This window comes from Lepisosteus oculatus, chromosome 11 (genome assembly GCF_040954835.1).
Source record: "Lepisosteus oculatus isolate fLepOcu1 chromosome 11, fLepOcu1.hap2, whole genome shotgun sequence".
In the NCBI taxonomy this organism is placed as follows: Eukaryota; Metazoa; Chordata; class Actinopteri; order Semionotiformes; family Lepisosteidae; genus Lepisosteus; species Lepisosteus oculatus.
The window spans coordinates 22,105,409-22,129,068 of NC_090706.1; the positions used below are offsets into that span (position 1 = coordinate 22,105,409).

Genomic DNA, 23,660 nt, shown 5'->3' on the forward strand with positions numbered 1-23,660 from the left:
TTTTTAAAATTAGAAGTGCAACTATTTTTGTCTTAACTCTTCTGCAATAATAACAATAATAGGGGAATTATTTCTCATAATGTAATTTTTCTCCCATCGTAAATACCTTGACAGGGAGAGTATCAGAAATGAAACAGCTTTATGTAAAGAAAAGGCTTAAAAATAAACAAATTTATTAGTCTTTAATCAGATAGTTTGTACCTTTATGCTAATGGAAAATGTCTGTGAAATAAAAAGTATACATATATAAAACAAATCATACAGTGAGGTATTGGCATTTTTCAAATGCAAACAATGAGCAGCAAACATTCCTCTCCAATCTGTAATTTCTCTGATATTTTTACAAACCTAAATTTCTTATTTAGCACAGTCTTTTGTGGTTGTTTTAAAAACATTAGTTTGTACAGGGGAATGAACAGTTCTTTGCAATTGCACACCACTTACCCAGAAACATGAGGAAATGACTGTTCATCTTGACTTTCATCTTGACCAATCCTTTCTTAGTACAGCCATTAAATGTCTGACCTGTGGCGTTTACTGCAAGTGGAAATCTAAAGTAACAATGAGATTTTGCTTTTGCTTATATATTTACATTTACCATGCAAATATGTCCTGCGTTGTATTTCTTTATCAGCCACAGTGGCCACATTCACTAACTCTCATCTAAAAAAACTCTGAGTGTGTTTTCTGCTGTTTTGCATTACTTTGTTTAAAAACGAATCAGAGGTAAATCAATTTCAAAATGATCTTCATTTAAACATGCAGCAGTGCACATTGAATTTATGCTATAAACATTCTTACTGTGAGGATATGTTGAGTCTTTTCCATTTTTTTTCTAGTAGGATCATTTAGGTTAAATCACTGTGTAATGAGGGTAATGTGTGAGACAAAAGTGCACATTACCCCGATTTTCATTTTAGTATTTTGTCCAAATCTGAATTAATACAATATAGAGATGAAATCTATTATGATTTTGAAAAATATTGAAAATGTGACTCACCAGACTGAGGGCGCGGCAGTCTACCTGTGAGGATAAGGCTGGAACAGACTGGAATTGCTCAAATGGCCAGAAGGCAGAAATGGTATAGTAACCAGTAGAGAGTCACCCCTTGCTGATGATTGTCACTGAAAGGATGAAATCATTGATTTAGAGAAGTAAAGAGAGCAAAGAAAGTGAAAGATCTGTAGTCCTAATATGCCTGGAACACTGAACATAAGAGCACAGCCCAGTCTGGACTGTATACTATTACTACAAATAGGGGTTTATGAAAATGGTAAATAACAGGAACTGAAGTGACTTAGTCAATAAGTAAACCTAGACATATTTCTCCAAGAATATACCTGAGCAGTTGGTATAGTTAGAAGCATGTGAATTATTTGTTCTCTGACACAGCTTTGGAAAAAAGTGTAGTAACTTAGACACACTTGGTTAAACAAATTTATTAACAATGACAGTGACACACTGCCATTTAAGGCAGAACCCCACCAGAAATAATGTCTTGCTTTTTGTCTACAGGGCAGATGTTTTTTTTTTACAGAGGTCAGATTGTGTCTGGTTGTTTTAATTCAAAATCCATTCAATAAACAACTACTGTACCTCAGTACCTGATCCACTTGACTCCAGACAAAATGGGCCTTCAATTCAGGCAATTTACTGCATCATTAATGCTCTGCCATAGCTTCTCTCTAGGTGACTATTTTGAATTGTGCTCAGCAATAACATGATTTTGAGGCATCCAGGTTCTAAACCTTTCAGAACCTTTATTGCCAAACCTATCCCAAGACCAGTTGGCTTTGAGGACAGAGGACCTTGAGCCCATCACAATGCTTACATTAATGACAACTTCACTTCCAAGCAAGTACAGTATGTTACAGACAGATGTGGCGACCATTCTTAGTTGTGACTGATGTGCCTTTTTCCTAACTGATCACTGTGTTGTTATGGAATGCCCTATCATTTGTTGCACTGGCAATTTCCTTCACAGGGTACTTTCCACTTGACAAGCTACAGAGTTTGGCTTCAATCTCTCCTTTGTAAAATATGGCTTTGATGTTTCTGTCATACACATTACGTCTATTCAAAATTATTAGAAAGCCCAGAAGCATTGGTACTGTCATGTAGCAGTTCTTTCTGGGCCCTATGCAGACAACACGATCCGGTTGGTGAAGACACAGTAGGAATAATTTCATGCAGGAGAAGGGAAGGAGACAAGGGGGCGTGTCCAAGGAGTGCAGGTGTCCAGGGGAAGTGAGTACAGGGCAAACAATCCATATAGGAAATCCAAACGGGTAATCAGAAACAAAGGCAGAAGTCCATGGCCGGGTAATCCATCCGGTGGGGGGAGAACAGGAACCGGGTCAGAACAGGTGAGGGGAACAGAAAGTTAAAAGCATAACTGAGCCAGACGCAGCAGGACCCCGGGCTCTCATGAAACGGGATTCAATGAGGAACCTCGGATGACGTCTACGCCTGCCTTTTAAAGTGGAACTAAAGAGGAGCTGGAATAAGGGATAGGTGTGGGGAATGAGGTAGAACGAGGAAGGGCTGGAGCGGCCTTAAGAGGAGGAGTAGCGATCGTGACAGGTACTGTATGTTTCCAAGAAAAAATTAAGTTACTAAGCTTTATTTATTTAGCCATGTCCCAGCAACAACAAGGATTATTTAAGGGCTGCTAAGGAGAATTTGTTACCTTTCGATCAATACTAACTGATATCCTGGGTTTATTTAATTCAAGTGGTTTCCCCCTTCCTCCTGCTGTGAACCTTAGTAATCTCAGTTAAATTCTTTTCCCCAACATTTTCTGTACTGTTTTTAACAATTTTGTTCAATACATTTGTGTCTTCAGTTTTAGATAAATTACATGGTAATTTATGGTACAAAGCAATTTAATATTTTACAGTTATCTTTGTATTTAATTAAAAAAAAGATTTGAGTTCAGATTCCTGTGGTAAAGCACTGTTGTACCTCCTGCTTTCAATTTTGTAGTTCATTATAAAAGAATACTGTAATTACATTAAAGATGACCCTGTATTATGGTTTAATTCTGAATAATATTTTAACTATGCCTTTAGCAAGTATATATACAACCACAATATAAACTTAATAATTAGATAGATCTCTTTTTTGTGATAATGTGTAAACATGATTTTTATTTATTATAAATTTTTTTATTAGATAAAAGTTTATCATTTCATCTCATTTTATGAGATGTTTCTTAATGCTGTTTTAACTGAGGCTGGAGGAAATATAAATAGAGCTGTGATCTCAAGCTTTCTAAGAACTTTTTGTGATTAAGTTGAAATAATATGCAAATATCACTGGATACTAATTGTTCATTTTTTTTTATTAATCTAGGCAATGTAAATAGTGAAAGAGCTTTACATTCCTGTAACATTATTTTAAATAAGTCAATTTGTCCTTTTTAATTTGTCAGCAGTTGTAATTAGATGCATTAGGTTAGAATATGGTCAGGTGTTGTTTTTTAGAACTTTTATATTGGGGTTAACAACTATTGGTACTACTTGGACTACTTCTATTTAAGCTTGGTCTTCCTTCTTTAAGAAACAGAAATATGTGTAGATTACTTCAAAAAGTCAGTGTTGTTAGATTTGGATCAAAGGCTATGACTCCAGTACCAAATGAATTAGGAAATACAGACAAGCTAATTTAACATGCCCACCTGTTACGGCTGTTACTTTATAACTGTTGCAAGTTCCTCAGTGCCTTACAAGATAATTTGCAATAACTGGGGGAGCAGTGCATCACCTAATTGTAGACATCTACCAAATTACAGGACTTTTTTGCCAAACAGCAAAGACATTCCTGTGGAATAAATACTTCTCCTTCCCCTGTGCATCTCTACCTATTTAGCAGTGTTTTTTCTAGTTTAATCTTATGTGTGAGAAAATGTTATTTTTACTTTCGTGAACCAGAAGACAAAACAACAATAATATAAAAACGTTCCACACCCATCACAAACTTCTCAACAATTTTCTTCAGAGGTACTCACCACCAGTTTTCTACTTAAGTAGCCATAAAATATGGTGAAACAGCTACTGTGTGACCCCCATGTAACAGGGCTTTGACTGTGTCACTCCAAGTCCACCACTGTCCCATTGATACCATGGATCCTAACAGCTAAAGGTTCCATGTAAATAAAATCTAGCAAGGAGCAAGGAGCTGTTGAGTCAGCAAGAACAATTTCTGCCATTTCTCTGAGAGGTCCAGATTAGTCATCGGTCAGCAAAAATACATTTTTTTCTGTCAGAATTTGTATTATCCCAAATACCATCCCAGGAAATGTCATTTTCTTAAACATTCAAGTCCCATGTTAAATAACAATAACTGGTATGACCTTATATGAGGCCTATAATAAACAGCTTTTCACCAAGAAAATACCACAAGCAAACCATTCATAATGGAAATGTAAGTACAGAGAGACGCAAACACACACAATCTCATATTGCTTTTGCAGGATCTGAATTGTGTGAAAAGCATCCTCAATAGAATACAGTATATCTGTAAAATACATGTGAATTATTTTGTCACTTTTATCAATGTGAAAAAAGAAGAACTATAAAAATGGGAACGATTCTGTCAGTTCTATAATTTTTTGTTCTAATAATTTTTAATTTTATTCTTTCTACTGAATGCCTAATCTTGTAAATTTATGTAATTATGGAACAAAAAAGGACTAAAGACCAATTCAGAGATTTCTAAATGTAAATCAGAAATCAGAAGTCTATGTGACGAGACCAGATATTCTTTAAGCAGATGCCAAGATACAAGAGTATTAGTGATCAACCTAAATGCAAAACAGAAGACTTGAAATAATTTAAAATATTTGGCAAAGCTAAACTTCTTCTAGATAGCAGAGTCTATGAGTAAAAATTCTGAAAATCTAGAATGCAATCTATCCCTAGAGGAGGAGGGGTGTAAAAGGGTAAACACATTAATTTTTGGTTGGTATTTTTTTTATACTCAAGCTGAAGTGCTTTAAATTTAAGAAAACGCAACTCAGCTGCATTTATATTATTTTAGGAACTTTTGCTGGTTGTTGCTAACCTGAGAAGTAGTACAATTTAGACATGGTTAAGGCTTTTTTTGGCGCTGAGAAGCCATTGCAGCCCTGACTGCTCCCAGAACCTACAGTGTCTCGCAAGAGTCTTCAGACCCTGTGTCCCATTTCCTGAAATTATAAAGTGACACAGACATTTTTTATTCCAAACCTTAATGCTTATGCCAAAGACCTCCAAGGGTAAGTTACAATAAATGTTGTCAAAATTAAAATTGAAAAAATATAAGAACAGAATTTGTTGATTGAATATTTGAGGAGAGTAATGTTGGCAGTAATTGTAGCCTCAAGTGTTTTTTGTGTATGTCTTTACTAACTTTGCACACCAATATGGTGCATTTATAGCCCATTATAAGCAGATTTACTCAAGAGTGTTTGGGATCACTTCTGAACAGCAGTTTTCAAATCTTTCCACAAATTCTCAATATTCTTAAACCATACAGTACCAGTGTAGATTTGGCCTTTTGCCTAGGATCATTGGTCTGCTCAAAGGTGACTTTTTGTCCTGTTTAGGTCTGAAACAGGCATTCAAATGTTTTCTTTGCTCCGTTTCTATTCCTGTCAGTCTTGACAAGCTTCCCTGTTCTTTCTGATAAGATTAAGAAATATAACATATTGCCAGATTGCTTCAACAAAGGGTTTAAATACCTATAGTACTGGATTGTGATATGTTCAATTTTCTTTCATATTATTTACTTATTTTGCTTTGAATATATGGAGGAAGTCACATGTATAATAATAATTGGTACTTTAAAGCATCATGATTGCAGTTTTAAAAGCAAAAATATGTAGCCTGCAAGGATCTAAATTTTGCAGTACAGTTTATTTTTGCTGATGTAATGATTGCTACAGAAATAAAAAAGCAAAAAAAATGCAGGGGGTAAATACAGAATAAACATTTAGGAAGTGGCAGATGATGTGATCTTTAATTTTTTATCAAACTTTGTAATACTGTGCTTAAAGTTTAGGCAAAGAGAAATACAATGTTCTGCTGGTCTGTAAGCTGGTAATAAACCTGCAATTTCACTTAGGTGCTTTGCTTTTGTTTAGAAACGTGCACTCACTTGTTGACTTTTTGAGCTTCCTTTCCTGTAGAAAGCTGGAGGTTTGTTTACATCTTGTTTATTTAGACATAGGGATGAGGAAAAAAAGTGAGTAACAAATGCAAAGCCAAAAGGTGACTAATTTTACTAACCTAAAAGATGTAGTGGTGGTTTTTAACATTTACCATTATGGCATATGAATCTAAACCACCATATACTGTATATTTCCATTCGAGGCAATCAAAAGCCTAATATGCATCCAATTAAATAATGTTTCAGTCTATGGTTTGATGCCTATTTACCATTTCTCTGTTGTATTCTATTGCTCAAGTGGAACTAGCAGTAGATATACAGTATAAGATGTATGATGAACTCACACACTGGATAACATTAAAAAAGATGTCTTTGCTTCTTTTCACACCGTGACTAGAAAAACTGTTGCATGCACATCCAGAAGCTGAGGAGTGCTGTATGCACACAGGGGCTGACCTGAGCATGCGGCGTGTACACAGGGAGAAAAGCTACAAGAATCATGCTGACAGGAGGGTAAGCTTAGCACACAGGCAGAGTGATGCAGGCAGGAATGTAGTTAATGTTCATGGTCATGCAGGCAGGTGTCAAAGGTGGTGAATGATACACAAACACGGCTGGAAGAACAGAGGGGAATCTCAGAGGCACAGTCAGAGTGAAGTGAAGGTCAGTTCTAGAGAACCTGGTGAAAAACAATTTTGTAGCACAGGAAAAATCCAGAAGGCATAATCACTAGCAACAGAGTCCAAAACCAAGTACTGTATAGGCAAAAGAATAACAAGCCAAGTGGTGAAAGCTTGAATTTGAAAAAAAAAGTCCACTGTTTTTCTTTTATATCCCATGATGGTCTTTTTTCTTCATACTCACTTCTGTCTATCTATACAGCCACACCAGTTTGCATCCAACATTCCCAGCATCTGAAGCCACCTTCAATTCAATTCAATAAATTTATTTTTATATAGCACCTTTCACAACAAGGTTGCCCCAAGGCACTTAACAATACAATTGACAATACATTTTGTCAATACAGAACAGTAGACCAGAAGACAACGGAAGAGAGGAACCAAAAACTCATTAGTAAGGAGAGAAAAAACCTCTAGGGGTCCGAGGTCAACTGGTTGCCTAACCCCTCTGGGCATGCTAACATTATATAATTTCAAAAAAAGGAAACAATTAATCCATCCATCCATTATGTCTTCTGTGTGTTAGTACTCCATGCAGATCTCTGTAGATCTCTGTAGATTCCTCCTAAACGATAGCTATATCCATGATGTCCCTCTTGGATTCATGGCAGTGATGCAGCATCCAATTCACATGGTACCCAGCCTGCGCACCATCCGGACATGTGGGGAGGAGAATAGGATAGTTTGGTCAGAACATATGTATCTACCTGGTGGACCAACATAGAGACACACAATAGCACCAGCAGCCATGGATGCAGCAGGCTATAATGTAAAGTGTGAGTAGGCTAGGCTGAAGTAATAGGTCTTTACTCTGGATTTGAATATTGAGATTGACTCGGCATCCAGAATATGGGGTGGGATACTGTTCCATAAGCTAGGGGCCCTGTAACTAAAGGCTTTACTGCCAACTGTTATTTTATTAATTTGTGGAATATGAAGAAGACCTGCATTCTGTGATCTAAGCAGGCGACTTGGATGGTAAATATTAATAAGTTCCATTAGATATACAGGTGCCTGACAGGAAGCCAATGAAGAGAGCTAAGTATGGGGGTTATTTGTCGTACTTTCTGCTCCTAGTAACAATTCTAGCTGCTGCATTCTGAATTAGCTGTAAGGTGTTGAAAGAGTGTCGGGTGCTCACTGATAATAGGGCATCACATTAGTCTAACCTGCATTATACAAGAGTTAATTTCTCTGTGTCTTGAGTGGAGAGACTCTACCGTAGTTTTGCAATATTTCTTAACTGTAGAAAGCATGTTTAAGATACTGTTTTAACATTAGAGTTAAATGAGAGCCTTGTGTCTAATATGACGCTTAGGTTATGTGCTGAGTTTTTGAGGCAAATTTTTAAATCCCCTGAGTTAAGTGCTGAAGTTATAGTGGTCCTATCAGTATCTTTTCCTCCAAAAAACAGAACCTGAATTTTATCAGAGTTAAGTAACAACAAGTTTTCACACATCCAAGTCTTTACTTCATTAATGCAATTAACTAAAGTGATAATAGAAGAGTTTTCATTTGGTGTAAACTAAATGTATATTTGTGTGTCATCGGCATATGAATGAAAGTTAATATTATGTTTTCGTATTATCCTAGTGGCAGCATGTAAAGAGAGAACAAGAGACACACCTTTAGTCCTGTGTCTCTATTCCAATGTAGCCATGACAATCCTTCTAGCATGCTCTTTGGCAATAACGTGCTTGCCATGTTCTCCTCTTTCTCCTTTGGCTCATTTCTTAATAATAATAATAATAATAATAATAATAATAATAATAATAAACCCAAATCACTATGTTATTCATAGTGATTAAATAAAACCCCCCATAAAAGTACAATAAAAAGTAAATAGGAAAAATGGACAAGGGTATATAGGTTTTTAAAGAGGCAGGGCATTCAGACATAGACCTCTGTAACGTTTTGAGTTTGAGTTTGAATTTGAAGAGAGTCAAATAAGTTGTCTCTTGTAGAGTCACCAAAAGTCTGTGATTTACTCCTGGCTACAGTAATCAGAGGACCAGCCTTAACTGGAGCCTACAGGAGGGAGTATAAACATAGAATAGGTCATATTAAGAGCCTTGAAAGACAGTAATAAGATCTTATATTGAATAGGAACGAGTAATAGGTTTATTCCATGCTGAAAAAAAAGAAGAAAGAAAGAAAACACAACATTACAGCCGTGGAGCCTTATTCAGGTGTCAGAAAGACAAGGCAGTAAGTAAAGGTAATATAGTGGGAGAACAAAGGTTGGGAGAGAGGAGGAGTGAGAGGCGGGAGCAGGGGACAGAAAGAGAGGCCGATCAAGAGGTGTGAAGTCAGAATAGGTGTAGAGAGGTGTGAAATGAAACTTCCAATGAATGGAGAAAATTTAGAAGAAGAGTAGTCTGTCGTTAAGAGAAGGGGGAAGGTGTAATCCTAGCTGTGGGATAATTTTGGTTTCGGTAGTCTTTCTGATGTATGAGTTCGGAATTCAGGTGGGTAGCTGTGTCAGCATGCGTAGGCTGCAAAGGAACAAGTAATAGGTTTATTCCATGCTGAAAAAAAGAAAAAAAAAAGAAAACACAATGTAGACTACCGAAACCAAAATTATCCTGCAGCTAGGATCACACCTTCCCCTCTCTCCCAGCCTTTGTTCTCCCGCTACATTACCTTTGCTTACTGCCTTGTCTTTCTCACACCTGAAGAAGGCTCCACAGCTGAAACGTTGTGTTTTCTTTCTTTCTTCTTTTTTTCAGCATGGAATAAACCTATTACTTGTTCCTTTGCAGCCTACGCATACTGACACAGCTATCCACCTGAACTTATATTGAATATGTGACTAATAGGTAATGTAGAGACTTAAGCCTGGAGTGATATGCTGCCAGGGTCTGGTGTGAGTAAGTAGTCTATTTGCAGAGTTTTCTTCATATTTCAATTTAAGAAGAGAGTTAGGGAATTAAGAATTGGAAAAATCAAGCCTTGATGTTATAAATGCATGAATCAGGCACTCAGCACATTGATAGAATTTGCCTAATGCAGGCAGTATTTGTAAGGAAAAAGAAAGATGTCTTAATCAAATTTTACACACGAGTCTTAAAAGACAGCAGAGGATGCAGTGTGACTCCTATATTCTTAACTACGGCTGACATGGGAAAAAAAATTGTTTCACCATATTTTTGTTTTGTCACTACTTTGAATTTGATGTCAACCAGAGTTTGATATCACGCAAACAAGAGATAAGTGACTGAAGGGGGAGACCAGAGGGAGAAAAAGTTTTAACATAAGTCTGAGTATCATCTGAATAGCAGTGAAACTGAAAATCATATTCCGATGTTTAATGTAAAAACAAAATTTCATTAGACTATTTTAGATTCAAAGGACCTCTTACTGGCTAATTGTAAAAATAACCTTCCTTCCTTTGTTTAACTTAAAGAATTCCGTGAAGAAATCCTCAATCATGAAACCATCACATATAATAGTAAAACAAGTAAATCAAGGGACAAAACAATTATTGCACCTGGCTCCTCAATGGGGTTTGACGTGCTAATGCGTTGGTTTAACAGTCCAGGTGTGGCAAGCCTCTAATGTCTCCCGACTTCGGCAAAAGGAACCTGCCTTTCACTGGACGGGAAAGCAAGAACCGACCGCTACGCCGCCCCCGTGTTTCGAAATCTTGTAACTTTTGAAATTTACTGGGGGTGGACCACGTCTGTAAATTTCGATGGGTCCAGAGGCAAAAGTGCCTTGCCTTGCAATCTCCGGGAAACCATTAGTAGCATGGTGAATCGAAGATTCTCAACCCTTACTTTGTGCGACTGGAAAATAATTTGTGATCGGATCAACGAAATGCTTCGTAGAATGAGGCGCTCTTTTCCTCTAGTCTAACAGTCTGTCCACAAACAAAACATTCCTGTTAGACAACAGGAATGTAAAAACAATTACTTTTTGTCAATGAAAACCAGTGACCCTCTCACTCTCTGCTGAATGAATAAAAGCATTTTATTAAAAACGCATTTGCGTTTGTCTGGTATTTACTTTGGTCCTTTTAACTGTTTTTCCATCTACTGTATTGCTTTGAGATGCCACTTTTAAAGGTGATATGTAAAATAATGTTTTTTATTATTGTTATAGAGAAACATGATGATTTTTCCCGGTTCAGAAAAAAAGATCTAAAGTATACTTGTTTGTCACTCTTCTCATCCCCTCTTTGCTAAATGGCTTTTGAATAGAGTCACATGAAGAGAGAGGTGAAACAGCCCTACACAGCCCTGTCGCACTACACGAATATAATTATATCTTATTAATTTCTTTAGATACGCGATTCTTTTAATACAGTCTTTGCTGTGCTTTAGAGGATCCTTGTGATATTTCGAGCACTGGTTGAATGATAAGTGTCGCAGTTTAAATAATTTTCGTAGTTAGAAATTATGAAACGCTCTGTTAAAAGCAAGGGAGTTTTTATGTCCGTTGCAGTAAAAGAAAATGCCTGACAAAGTAGGGCTTGGACAGATTCCAAGTGCATTTTTGCAATTTACGTTGCAACAGACAATGTACAGCGTCTACTATTCTTGTGTTGCAGTACATGAATATAATTATGTTATTAGTTATTAATTTCTAGATACGTGATTCCATATTATATTCCCTTTTAATCAAATTCTAAAAGTATGCTTGTTGACTCCGGTATCACGTTAGTCAAAGACTTCGATGCTTAAAATGTTTAGGGAGAAATCAAATACTGGTGTGTATGTTTTCTTTAAAGTACCGAGACCAGCCATATACTGTATGTTTAAGTTCCAAAATTAATATCGTTTATGGCCTTCACACGCGTTGCAGTATGCTCCTATTCTTTTTATGCTCAGGTACTAAGATTTCCCTTCAGTGGTAAAATTCCATATAAATATTCAATACTTAAACGAGCACAGTTAAGACATTAAATATACATATACATACTGTATACAGTACAGTTTGCATACGGTAATATGTTTATGTTCCTAAATCAATCTCTTTTATGAGCATGTGAAAGGCATGGTGAATCGATTCTCAAAAATTACTGTACTTTGCATGATTGGAAACAAATGCGTGATTGCGAAATGCTGTGGTGTTACTTTTACAAAGACGGTCAATGAAAAAAAGAATGTGGACCAGGGCAATACTTTGAGTTTACAGCTTGTCCAAGGTCATTCATTATTAATACTATTAGTAATATCTTCGTTAAAGACTTTGATGGCAACAGCCCAAACATGAGAGGTTGAGCTTAATTAGCTCCACCTTGCAGAAATTCCGGATACTATTATTTTGCTTGCGGTATTATAGGAGAATTTACGGTAACTAGCGGTATTTACCGATAACTCGCGGTAGACTGCGTACAGCGCACCGGAAAATAATGCGGTATCGCCCGCGCATTTTGAATGGCTGCATCTGTACAGTTTGTAACGTAGGGATTTCTATATGTCTTTATTTAGTGGTTACATTAGTGACAAAGGCTAAACTTTTAGCTTCAGTAACACGTACATATCTCCCCTTTTTATAAAATGACATGGTTGAAAACTGTTCCAGAGCCACTGTTGTTTCATCAGTGAAAAGTACATCGTGAAATGCCTCTCCCTGTTCAATCCACTGGTAAAAAGAAAAGGAGAATAAAGCGTCTGATGGTCATAAACGATATTCATTTAGGAACAGCATCAGAGATATGTTTTTAACTGCACTGCATCGGAGAGAATACCATAGTGTGTTTTTTTTACTCCCTGGCGGAAACTGGCTTCCATAAGAATCAGTATGGCTCAGAGATTAAATAAAACTTCACTCGCACCAAACAAATGTATATTTCTAAATATCACAACATGATCGAATTTAAGTCATTTTAATAACAATGAATAGTCACCTAGGCGTTACAATATAAACATTTATATTGATTTAAATCGCGTTTTGATTTAAATCGCAAAAGCAGGTTTAAATATGTGTTTTTTGATTCACAGACAAATGCGAAATAAATTGATATCTTTGTCTTCTAAGTATCTTAATAAACTTTCAGCATAGCTTTCTCCCCGTTTAGATTTATTTTTCTTGGGATCTTGGGATCAAATGTGGAAAGATTAGATTGTAATCGTTTTTATTTTTTAAATACATTTTAGAAAAGTGTAATCTATACTAAAAAGCTGTACACCACCTGCTACAAAGATACATATTGTGATACTTTCGGGTTCGGATAGGACAGACACAAGAACTCAGACTTGCGTAGTTAAAGCAAGTTAAAGCCTTGATTTTATACAGTGGTGTGAAAAAGTGTTTGCCCCCTTCCTGATTTCTTATTTTTTTGCATGTTTTTCACACTGAAATGTTTCAGATCATCAAACAAATTGAAATATTAGACAAAGATAACACAAGTAAACACAAAATGCAGTTTTTAAATGAAGGTTTTTATTATTAAGGGGAAAAAAATCCAAACCTACATGGCCCTGTGTGAAAAAGTGATTGCCCCCTAAACCTTATAACTGGTTGGGCCACCCTTAGCAGCAACAACTGCAATCAAGCGTTTGCGATAACTGGCAATAAGTCTTTTACAGGAGGAATTTTGGCCCACTCATCTTTGGAGAATTGTTGTAATTCAGCCACATTGTAGGGTTTTCGAGCCGTAACCACTTTTTTAAGGTCATGCCACAACATCTCAATCAAATTCAGGTCAGGATTTTGACCAGGCCACTCCAAAGTCTTCATTTTGTTTTTCTTACGCCATTCAGAGGTGGACTTGCTGGTGTGTTTTGGATCATTAGTTAAATCAGAATTAAAAAACAGTTTTTATGCGAGAAAAATGGGTGATTTTTCTTCCTCGTGATCAGCTCTGAATCTTTGTGTACGCTGTAAGGTTTTTACTTCTTAATTAAATGTTTAAAATACACGAATTTCATAAAGACAACACACGTTTCGAAGAGAAAAAATCCCATTATTTTCTCTTCCTGTTGTGTGAAACTGATCAGCAGGTCTTTTTTTCCCAATCAGAGGCTCTGAAAATAGCGTACCGCCCACTGCGCTCCGTCAGAGAGGGGCGCGGCACCAAGAGAGGGAGGAGGCGCGGAGCTCAGCAGTACAGAACGAACGTTCTGCTGCCTGGAGCGCTTATGGCAGTAATCGTATCTGCATTTATAACTTCGTTTTTAAAATTAATCAAGCAATATGAAGCATCTCTTTTTACTTTTAAGTCACTTAATTATCATTAAGCACAGCTTTCTCACCACCTAGACTACTTTTTGATACCATCCTTAGACAAAGCAGAAACTTGTTGTTCTTTCTAATGACATTACAAGTGGAAAGATTACAGATTTTAATCGTCTTTAATTTTGTTACGTTATACATTTTAGAAACGTTTCATCCATACAAACACCACAAAACTATTCTCGATTGTATTTCTGAATGGTATGTTACACTTAGTTCACTGTTTTAAATACATCTAATTAAGAAAGTTAGGTGTTAGCATAAACTATTAGCAATCAATAATATTAAATTTAGCACTGTAATAAGTTGTTGCACTTTCCCCCGCATCTTGTAAAAATATATTTTCATTGTTCAAATATACATTAAGTCTGACTATCGTATTATAAGTTAAATACAAAACTAAAGAAAAAATAGGGTTAAATATAATTCAAAATATTTTGCTAACAATGTTAACTGTTTATGAATAATAAAATGTATTAACTAAGGAGTAGGATGGCACAGTTGTTAGTATGTTTTTTTGTTTTGTTTCATTTTCATAAATACAACAGTAGTACCTGATGTCTCAGTGGCTTTCAAAATTAAATTATGCATGCAAACCTGTGAACTAGAAAGATAACTAAGATATCCATCCATTTATAACAGTGGCAAAGTGGTTAGCATTGCTATCTTGCAGCACTGGGGTCCTAGGTTCAATTCCTGCCATCCTGTGTGTGTGGGGTTTACATGTTCTCTCTGGGTTACATAGTTTTTCTCCATATGTGTGATATGACTCCCTCTCGCACTCCAAAACATACTGGTAAGTTAATTGGTTTATGGGAAAACTGGCCCTGGTGTGTGTGTGTTTGTGTCTGTCTGTCCTGTGATGGACTGGCGCTATGTCCAGGGTGTATTCTGCCTTGTGTCCGTTGCTTACTGGGATAGGCTCCAAATCCTCTGTACTGGATAAAGAGATTAGAAATGGATGGAAGTAAAGGCACTGTGTGGATGGAACTATACACAGTGTTAGAAACCCACTATGAAATGGCAGCATCTCACTGAGAATAAAATATTTTATAGTGCTGGCTTAAGGAAACAGCCTTTCCACCTCTCTTGCACATCAGTATCCATACCTAGTTATTTAAATAAATTGCCTCTAATTATAAACATCTTAATATGCTGGCTCTGTGGATCCGCATCAGCTATGTTTGCCCATTCCTTCAATTCATGTGCATCCAACACACAGTTCAATGCCAGCAACTACACAAAATCTAAAATACAATCCTCATTTCAGTATCTATGTAAACATACAGTCTGTTAACTTCATCATCTTCATCAAAAGTATACCTAACCCCACTAGGAAGTGTTCTTGTTATCAGTTATTCCTCAGCTTTCCCCAAATTATCTTTTTACCAACATCTCTAGTCTTTTATCCTGCAATAACTCAGCCAACACTTAAATCTCCAAAAGCTGCTTGTGTTAATTTCTTTAAATCACAAATATCATGTGTAAATACTGGCCATGTAATACTCTGCATTGTGGAATAATAGTTTATTTTAAAGGGAACTAGAGAAATCAAGAAAGGCTTTTTTTTCTAGAATTAATAATTGCACATCCTGTTCACTGGGGAAATTAAATCCACACCGAGCAATCTTCAATATGTTCAAAATATGACAGAAAGAATCCTATCAGGGATGCACTACACCTGTTTTCAAGTCCTTGCACTGGTTACCTATCAGGTTTCGAGTCAACTTCAAAATCCTTATCCTCATTCAGTACCTACAGTATATGGCTTATTATCTGTCTACTCCCCACCTTTGTCCATCTGACTCTGGTCTTCTAGATGTCCTCAAGAACATCTATATTCTGTGGGTGACAGGGTCTTCTCTAGCTGCACCCCAGAGCTCTCAATTTGTATTCCCAGTGATATCAGTCACGTACCCTGAGTGCATTTAAATCTAACCTCAGAACCTTTCTTTTCAGAAGACTTAGTGTCTGTATCTGCTTCATTTTCTAATTTTGTTAGACCCTCTAACTGCTTGTCTTTCTTATATGTATTTACTTTGTAATCTGTGGTCCTTTTATCTGTTTTTACATCTACTGTATTGCTTTGAGATGCTACTTTTAAAGGTGATATACTGTATAAAATAAAGTTTTTTATTATTGTTATAGAGAAACATGATCAGATTTTCCCTGGTTCAGAAAAAAAATATTTAAAGTATACTAGTTTGTCACTCTTCTCATTCCCTTTGCTAAATGACTTTTCATACTAATCTGATCAATCTAACTGCCTATTTTCTGTGCTTTCTCTATCCTGCTAGATTTGCAATTATTCTGAAAATTTTCTTCTTGAAATAACTCATTTTTAAATACCTTTTTTTCACTGTTAACATCTTGCAGAAACTCTGTGACAAAATATACACTTAGCTCAACCTGACAGTTCATCCTGCTACCAACATTGAATAAAAAAAATCTTAAGATTTCTATATTTATGTCTTTATTTAGTGGTTTCATTAGTGACAAAGACTAAACTTTCTTGGAAAAATGTCTTTTATGTGTTGCAGAAAAAACTGACTTGCTTTAACAAAATATGTTTACAAATCCTTTCACCTGGCAGTTTACCTGAATGCCCAACTATCTGAGAAGCCCTCCATGAAACCATGGTTGCTATTAATTCATTTAGGGCTCACTGACAGAATTTCTGTTTTTTATGCATGATAATTTTCTGATTCCTCACTCTGTTTCATGTTTATAGATAAGACTTTATTGATCGCGAAGGGAAATTGATCTACATGTTCATGTACAAGATGAACATGTTAGCATGTTCTTTTGTAACATACACCTTTTTGTGATTTTTTTGTATATCTAAGCAAGTGTTCCTGCATCCCTCTTCTGCACTATAGTCATGGCTTTTTTTCTGTTTGCTTATTTCAAAGCAACACCTGCTAAAACTTTTTGCCCATGTGCATTTTTGTATTTTTTACACCTCTAGCACTTTAACGTCCTGAATTTTCATTTGCATTAATTTGTAGAATGAATTTGAGTTTTTGCCTTAAAAAGCTTAAGTTTTCACTATCTTTTGTTTCTTGTCCTACAACTGTTATTATTGATCACCGAATTATTGTACTTGACATTACTTCATTCAGCCTTTCCTGAATGTCTATGACAGGCAGAGAGAGTGCTGTCTCTGGTGGGATCTTTTGCAGCTGACATTTCACTGTTTTAATCGAACAAGAAATTAGATTGCTCATAAACCAGTTATTCTATATAAACACAGCGTGATTGTCTTCCGAAAATCCTCTTTTTCTTGTTCGTTTTAGAGACCTTGATCGAAACTGATTTTAGATGTCAGAAAGGATTTATTTTCTCTGTATTTCCTACATTGGTTTGTTGAGATTTAAACTTTATATCTAACTTTATATCTAGGCTCAGATTTCAACTATAAATCGTACAGTAATTAATAGCAGTAAATACTGATGTTTTGCGCCCTCTTACCACAAAAATATATGTTTTGTAGCTGGGATTAACTTTATTTCGTACGCGTAGCTACTGCGATTCGGACATGGAACAGTTAAAGATGGCTGCAAATCAGACACCCAGAGGGGGGGGGGGCGTCTTCTCGCCTCCATAACTAAAATGCCAAATAGGAGTGGCTTAAGCGACATACACAGTCGTGTAACGGACAGTTTGAGGTAGCCTATCGTGTAAATTTCACTTTGTTGCTGATAGGTTAAGCTTTCAAAACTCCCCAAAGTCATGTGACTGATTTTTCGCCCTGTTTCATTGGTTAAACGCAATGATCACAAGCACCGCCATGGTAACTGGGATGTGTAGTTTTTAATTCCGTTCGAATTATAACTGTACGTACTGTCTTCATATTTGGCCAGGGCTTTAAAGAGAAGGCGCGCCAAAACATTTCGGTGGCGTTGTCTCCGCTTTAAAGGTACCCCCGTGCTGGAAGAATTTGACCTCGGAACGTTTGCCCATTGTATTAAAAGTATACTAGTGATAACATATAATGATGTGTTCCGGCTTACGGAGTACAACCCCCCTCTCTGCGGGAGTGTTGGCTGTGACGAATTAAACAGGTTTCACAGGTATTTTCAAAGTAGAAGGGGGCGAGATTTCCAGCGAAAGACACCTCCCCCCTCCAAAACCAAGGAAGTACAGTACTTACTAGTTAAGAAAGCTAGGCTCCTCAATGAAATCGCTTTAACATACTAATGTGTTGGTGTAACAGTCCGGGCGTGGCAAGCTTCTAATGTCAACTCGACTCGATTGGAAGACAATGAACATATTCTAGCCCTAAATGAATCAATAGCAAACATGGTTTACATAAAATACATTTTTCCAGGAAAGTTTATAACAATACGATCTATAGTTTAATTCTGAGCCTAATTAAAAAGAAAAAGTTTCTTCGTTTAAAACGCCATATAAAATAAAGTTTATTATTAATTTGCTGGACAGAGCAGTGAACATTATTATGCATAAGACAAAGATAACGATCTTGATCCTGAAATCTGTGTATGCTGTAAGGTTTTCACTTCTTAAACTTTTAAAATACACATTTCGAATAGAAAGAAATCCTCTTCCTTGTACAGTATGTACGTACAGCAAACCAGCACGTCTTTTTTCTCCAATCAGAGGGGTGTCAGATGGTGTCAGCCAATCACCATTCTGAAGCCCTACCAAACCCTATCTCTGGTATGGGGAGACCCCAGAATTCTGTCCCATAGTTTAGACAGATGATAGATACTTTTATTGATCCCGTGAGGGAAATAAAGTAAATTATTTTCATTTTAGGAAATTATTAAACGCTCGGTTAAAAGCAAAGGAGATTGTCTGTTATAGTGGACATAAAAACAAGAGTTCGCTGGCATTATATCCTAGAAGACACAGACCAGGAGAATGCCCGCAGCGTAAAAGAAAATGCTTGATGAACTAGGGATTGGACAGTTTCCAAGTGCTTGTACAATCGATGGAAATGTTCAAATAAATGTGCAAAAGAAATAAACAAAATAATCATTTATTTCTTTATCATACTGGCTAGCTAATGTCCTCTTTGTTAGTTAGTGGCTGTGTTTCTGCGTTGGGTAGCAACGGGTGACTGTTCTCAGGCGGAAGATGTAAACAGCTTAATTTTCGTGTTAAATATTTTTTATTAATTAAAATTCATTCTATACAGCAATCGCATATTTGGGTACCGTTTCATAAAACTTTCATGCTTAAAATGTTTAGGGAGAAATGAAAGACTGGTGTGTATTTTTTCTTTAAACTACCAAGACCAGCCATACACAGTACAGTTTACATACAGTAATGTTTATGTTCCTAAATTAATATCGTTTATGACCTTCAGATACGTTATGCTCCTCTTCTTTTTATGCTCAGCTACTAAAATTTCCCTTTAGTGGTAAAATTCCATATAAATATTCAAAACTAAGCGGATTAAAATGTGCACAGTAAAGAGATTAAATGATTAAATCTTTTCACTACCAACCAATGCACCACGAGTGCCCCTGTCTGTCATTTTGGCCAGCCAATCACTTACTTGTGGTAAGTGGCTTGTGGGTAGGTTACCGTACCGCGGGTTTGCACCGCGCATTTTGAATGGCTGCATCTGTATGATTTATAAAAAAATAAATCTTAAATACAGGTGGTGTTGAATACCTTGTTTTTATATAGGAAACGGAGGTCAACTAAAGAACAGAAATTATGGTTTGAAGAAGTGTGTTACATAAAAATGATAACGTACTTATACATAAGGTGCTTATCTCAAATATGAAATCACTTATAAAACATATCAATCTGAATGATCAATGATATGAACCTCTTATGCTGTGTAACAGATCTAAGCAAAATAATCTGTTTTGACACCAAAAGCTGACAAGATTTCAACACCAAATACACCACAAGTATAATGATAAAAGATTTATATTAAACTGCTGTTACAGCCATAGAGTTTATCTGTTAGAATGAAAAATATAGGACTTCAGCACTATTGAGAGTTTAAAATAAAAGCACAGAAAGTGGTTAATTTTAAATTTCCTGTGTTACGACACAATGTGTTGATGGAGAAAGCCACATCTTACTGACTAGAGTCCAAGAGCAGATACCCAGAGAAGGCTTGTGGAGAGAGACACAGGCAGATGGAGATAGCCTAAAGTAAGTTGGCGAAAAGGAGGCTGGCAGAGAATACCAAGTCAAGTGGAAACAAACAGTGATTATTGAATCTAGATGGAAAATAATAGTTGATAAGACAGGGGGCGAGCACACATATCAGAGCTCAATCAGACAGTGTGGCTGCACCACCACATAGAATCACAGATAGTTTGTAACCATGTCACTGGTCCTGTGTTTGCAAAAGCAACAGACAAAGTTTAGGAGGAACAGAGAATCTTTCAGACAGAATATCCTTCTGAGATGCAGGTTAGTGTTGCTGAGTGAACTATCTAGGTCAGAAGTTAATGATATAGTACTAGATCAGCGGCAGATGAAGGTTTATATTGTCAGGACCTGATTAAATTATTTTATTATTATTTATTTATTGGAGGGAGGAGTCTGGGACAATCTGCCCAAGTGACTATAAACAGCCCTGGTTGGAATGCAACTCCACTTGGGAATGTACACGGTGTTTGAGGATATCAAGGGCTGCAAACTCTGACTGGCCCAGGCACAACATCATGGCTTTGGGGAGTTATCCCAATCACCCTTGCGGTTCTCAAAATAAATATTGAGAGTTTTGCTGGAACTACTTAGTGAAGGAAAGATAAAGTGCCAGACTTCATTTTATACTTTTTTCATTCACTTTTTTAGTTTGAAGTGAAATAATGTAGTCTTCATTTCACTTTATTTAATTTCTCTTAACACCATCCAGTATATATACAGTATGTTGACTCTCAAATTACAGAACAAAGTTTGGAATTCACCATCCATCTTGATTAAAAGGCAACAAAATGATATAGACGGTAGATGGACTACATTACTTATTTTTAACTAAAAAATATCCAATACGTCTACTTCACATTTTCAACAGCTTGTTTAGAGCTGAGCTGTAAACCATGTATACTGTAATTCCATTCATTAAGACATACTCAACCATCAGTGTGCTTTCAAACTAATGCTGTGTGCAGATATTAGATGTTATAAAAACTATTGATTTGAACTATTTCATAACTTTATGTTAGCATTATTTTGTTGACACTTTAATCATAAAGCAGTTCACATGCATTACAATTAGCAAAGTAAAATTAGTACATTCTTAATACAAAAATATGAAATCATTGAAGTCTAATTATTTCAACATTTTAAAATGTAATTTTCATAATTTATGTAGTGCAATACAATAAGTGATACAATGTGCAGAAAATTGAAACTTAAGTTAATGTAAAATTCAATATATTATAGATGTGAAGGGAAGAGGACAGAACAGTGCTGATGCAATAATATGTGTACAATAATAAGTTGCATAATTAAAATTGTAGGTGTTTTTAATGTAAGATTTGAAGTAACATTTACTTTTTTGTTTTACAGCAATAATAATAACAAAGATTATATTGATGATTTTATTAATTTTAATTAATTTTATTTGGAATCTAGAATTGTAAATACTTTCAGTGAACTACTGAAACATCTAAATACACCTGGAAGAAATAATTACATTTCTGTGACATGTCTCAGCAGAACACGTTACAGAATCTTAATCTCTGATACACTGTAAGCACTATGGAACTTTAAGGAGAGTGTATTTTGAAGGATATATTTATATATCATATAAATATATATAGCTAGCAACCATATCACCCTGCAGCTCTCAACTGGCTACCCACTGAAGCTAATCAGGGTTGAGCCTCGTCGGTGCCTGGATTAGAGACCTCCTGGGGAGCTATGGTTGCTGCTGGAATTGGTTTTAGCGGGACCAGTGGGTGGCGCCCACCCTGCGGTCTTTGTGGATCCTAATGCCCTGGTATAGTGGCGGGGACATTATACTGTAGTGGGCGCCATCTTTCGGATGAGACGGTAAACCGAAGTCCTGACTCTCAGTGGTCATTAAAGATTCCCGAGCATTACTCGATAAGAGTAGGGAGTTATCCCAATGTCCGGGCCAAATTTCCCTCCTCGGCCTTTACTGTGGCCTTCAAATTGTCCCCATGTATGATTGGCTTGCACTTGCCCTGCAATGGACTGCCGCCCTGTCCAGGGTGTACCTGCCTTGCGCTCGTTGCTTTCCAGATAGGCTCCAACTTCCTGTGACACAGTATGATATAAAGCGGTTTGGCAAATGACATGACATAAATATATATTATATATTTCTAAACAGCATGTATCCAGCAGGTCCCAGAAGATACTTGCTCAAGACAAAAAAAGTAGATTCTCTTAAGCCTTTCTGCTGTGATCCACTGGATCATGACCAGGTGTGTATTGGCACTTTGCAGGGTATGGTCATATCTGGGTAATGGCATAGCTCAAGCTTAATTCAGCAGTGCCTACAACATATGGTTTTGTGTCACCATAAAAAATGACTTTACTTTTTGAGCCACTCACTTGTTTAGAAAAGGTTACTTATTAGCAGTTGGCGATAGTGAGAGACAGTAGAGCCTTGATTTTCATGGGCAGCTGTTTTTTTTATTAAAACAAAAAGGTCAAGAATGGTGAAGTTGTTGATGATGAAGAGTATGGTGATTGTAATCGGTAAAAAGGAGTGGGTATGTTGAAAACGTTTATAGGACGAGACGAGCAACTGCTATACAAAGTAAATGAAGTAATGAAAGAGAAGCAATGCAACATAAAACATCAGAAGCAGTTTTGGATGCTTAAGGAAAGCAGAAAGATGAAGAACACCATCTGTCTGTCTAGCGATAATTGCAGTAGTCTGTTCTAAACAAAATTAGGGACTGGACTAAAAACTGTGCAGAATTTATACTGTGCAAAGCTCAGAGAGGGCCAATCATGGAATATTCTGTGAGAAAGGTAAAGAGCTGTTTGGGAAAAGGTTGTCCAAGGGATTCAGAGATAAAAGGGTTCAAGTAAACCAGATGGCAGTTCTGTGTGGGAGGGACCAAGGGAGTTGATTTTGTAAATAAGGTGGGTGCACGATCTTGTTGAGTCCGGAAAGGAAACAGCTAGAGAGAACTGAGGGATTTAAGACAGAGGATATTAAAGCATGTGGAAAAAAGTCAAGACACTAAACTTTTGTCTTAAGACTAAACTCATTACCTTATAATTTGAAAGAATTAAAAGTAAATAGTTTAACAAAGCAACAAATTACATCTGTGAACAACTTTCATTACTGATGGATAGTGCAGGTCTGAATTTAAATACATATTTTCAATCGTATCATTCATTTTAAGAAGACTGTTCCAGTCATTTTGCACACTTCTTTGGCTTCATCTTATTCACTGCTGTGGGTCTCAGTGCTCCTTACAGGATCTGACATTTTACTAAACGAAAGAAAAAAAGAAGACAAATAACATTACTGGAAGTTTTTTAAGCAAACATAATTAAAATTCAAAATGTACAATTTGGCTCTTTGTGAAAAAATAAACACATTGAAAGGTAGCCTTTAATTATGAGGAATTTGTTAGAGAGTGCTTCAGGTTACCAATAGTCAGTTCATAAACTGAAAATTATGAAAGTTAAGATCACTTTATTAGCCATATACAATTTCTTGTATT

The 23,660-nt window shown here is 36.3% G+C and overlaps 1 protein-coding gene across 1 annotated transcript in view; it reads right to left on the reverse strand.

Annotated features, from left to right (window-relative positions):
• Positions 1–22,612: 22,612 nt before the first annotated feature.
• Positions 22,613–23,660, reverse strand: part of LOC102687557 (adhesion G protein-coupled receptor E1-like) — an 88,232-nt gene continuing 87,184 nt past the window's right edge. Inside the window, exon 20 of the mRNA XM_069195757.1 lies at positions 22,613–23,426. Coding sequence (XP_069051858.1) covers positions 23,378–23,426 — 49 coding nt within the window. The 3' untranslated portion in view covers positions 22,613–23,377. The remainder of the gene's footprint in view (positions 23,427–23,660) is intronic.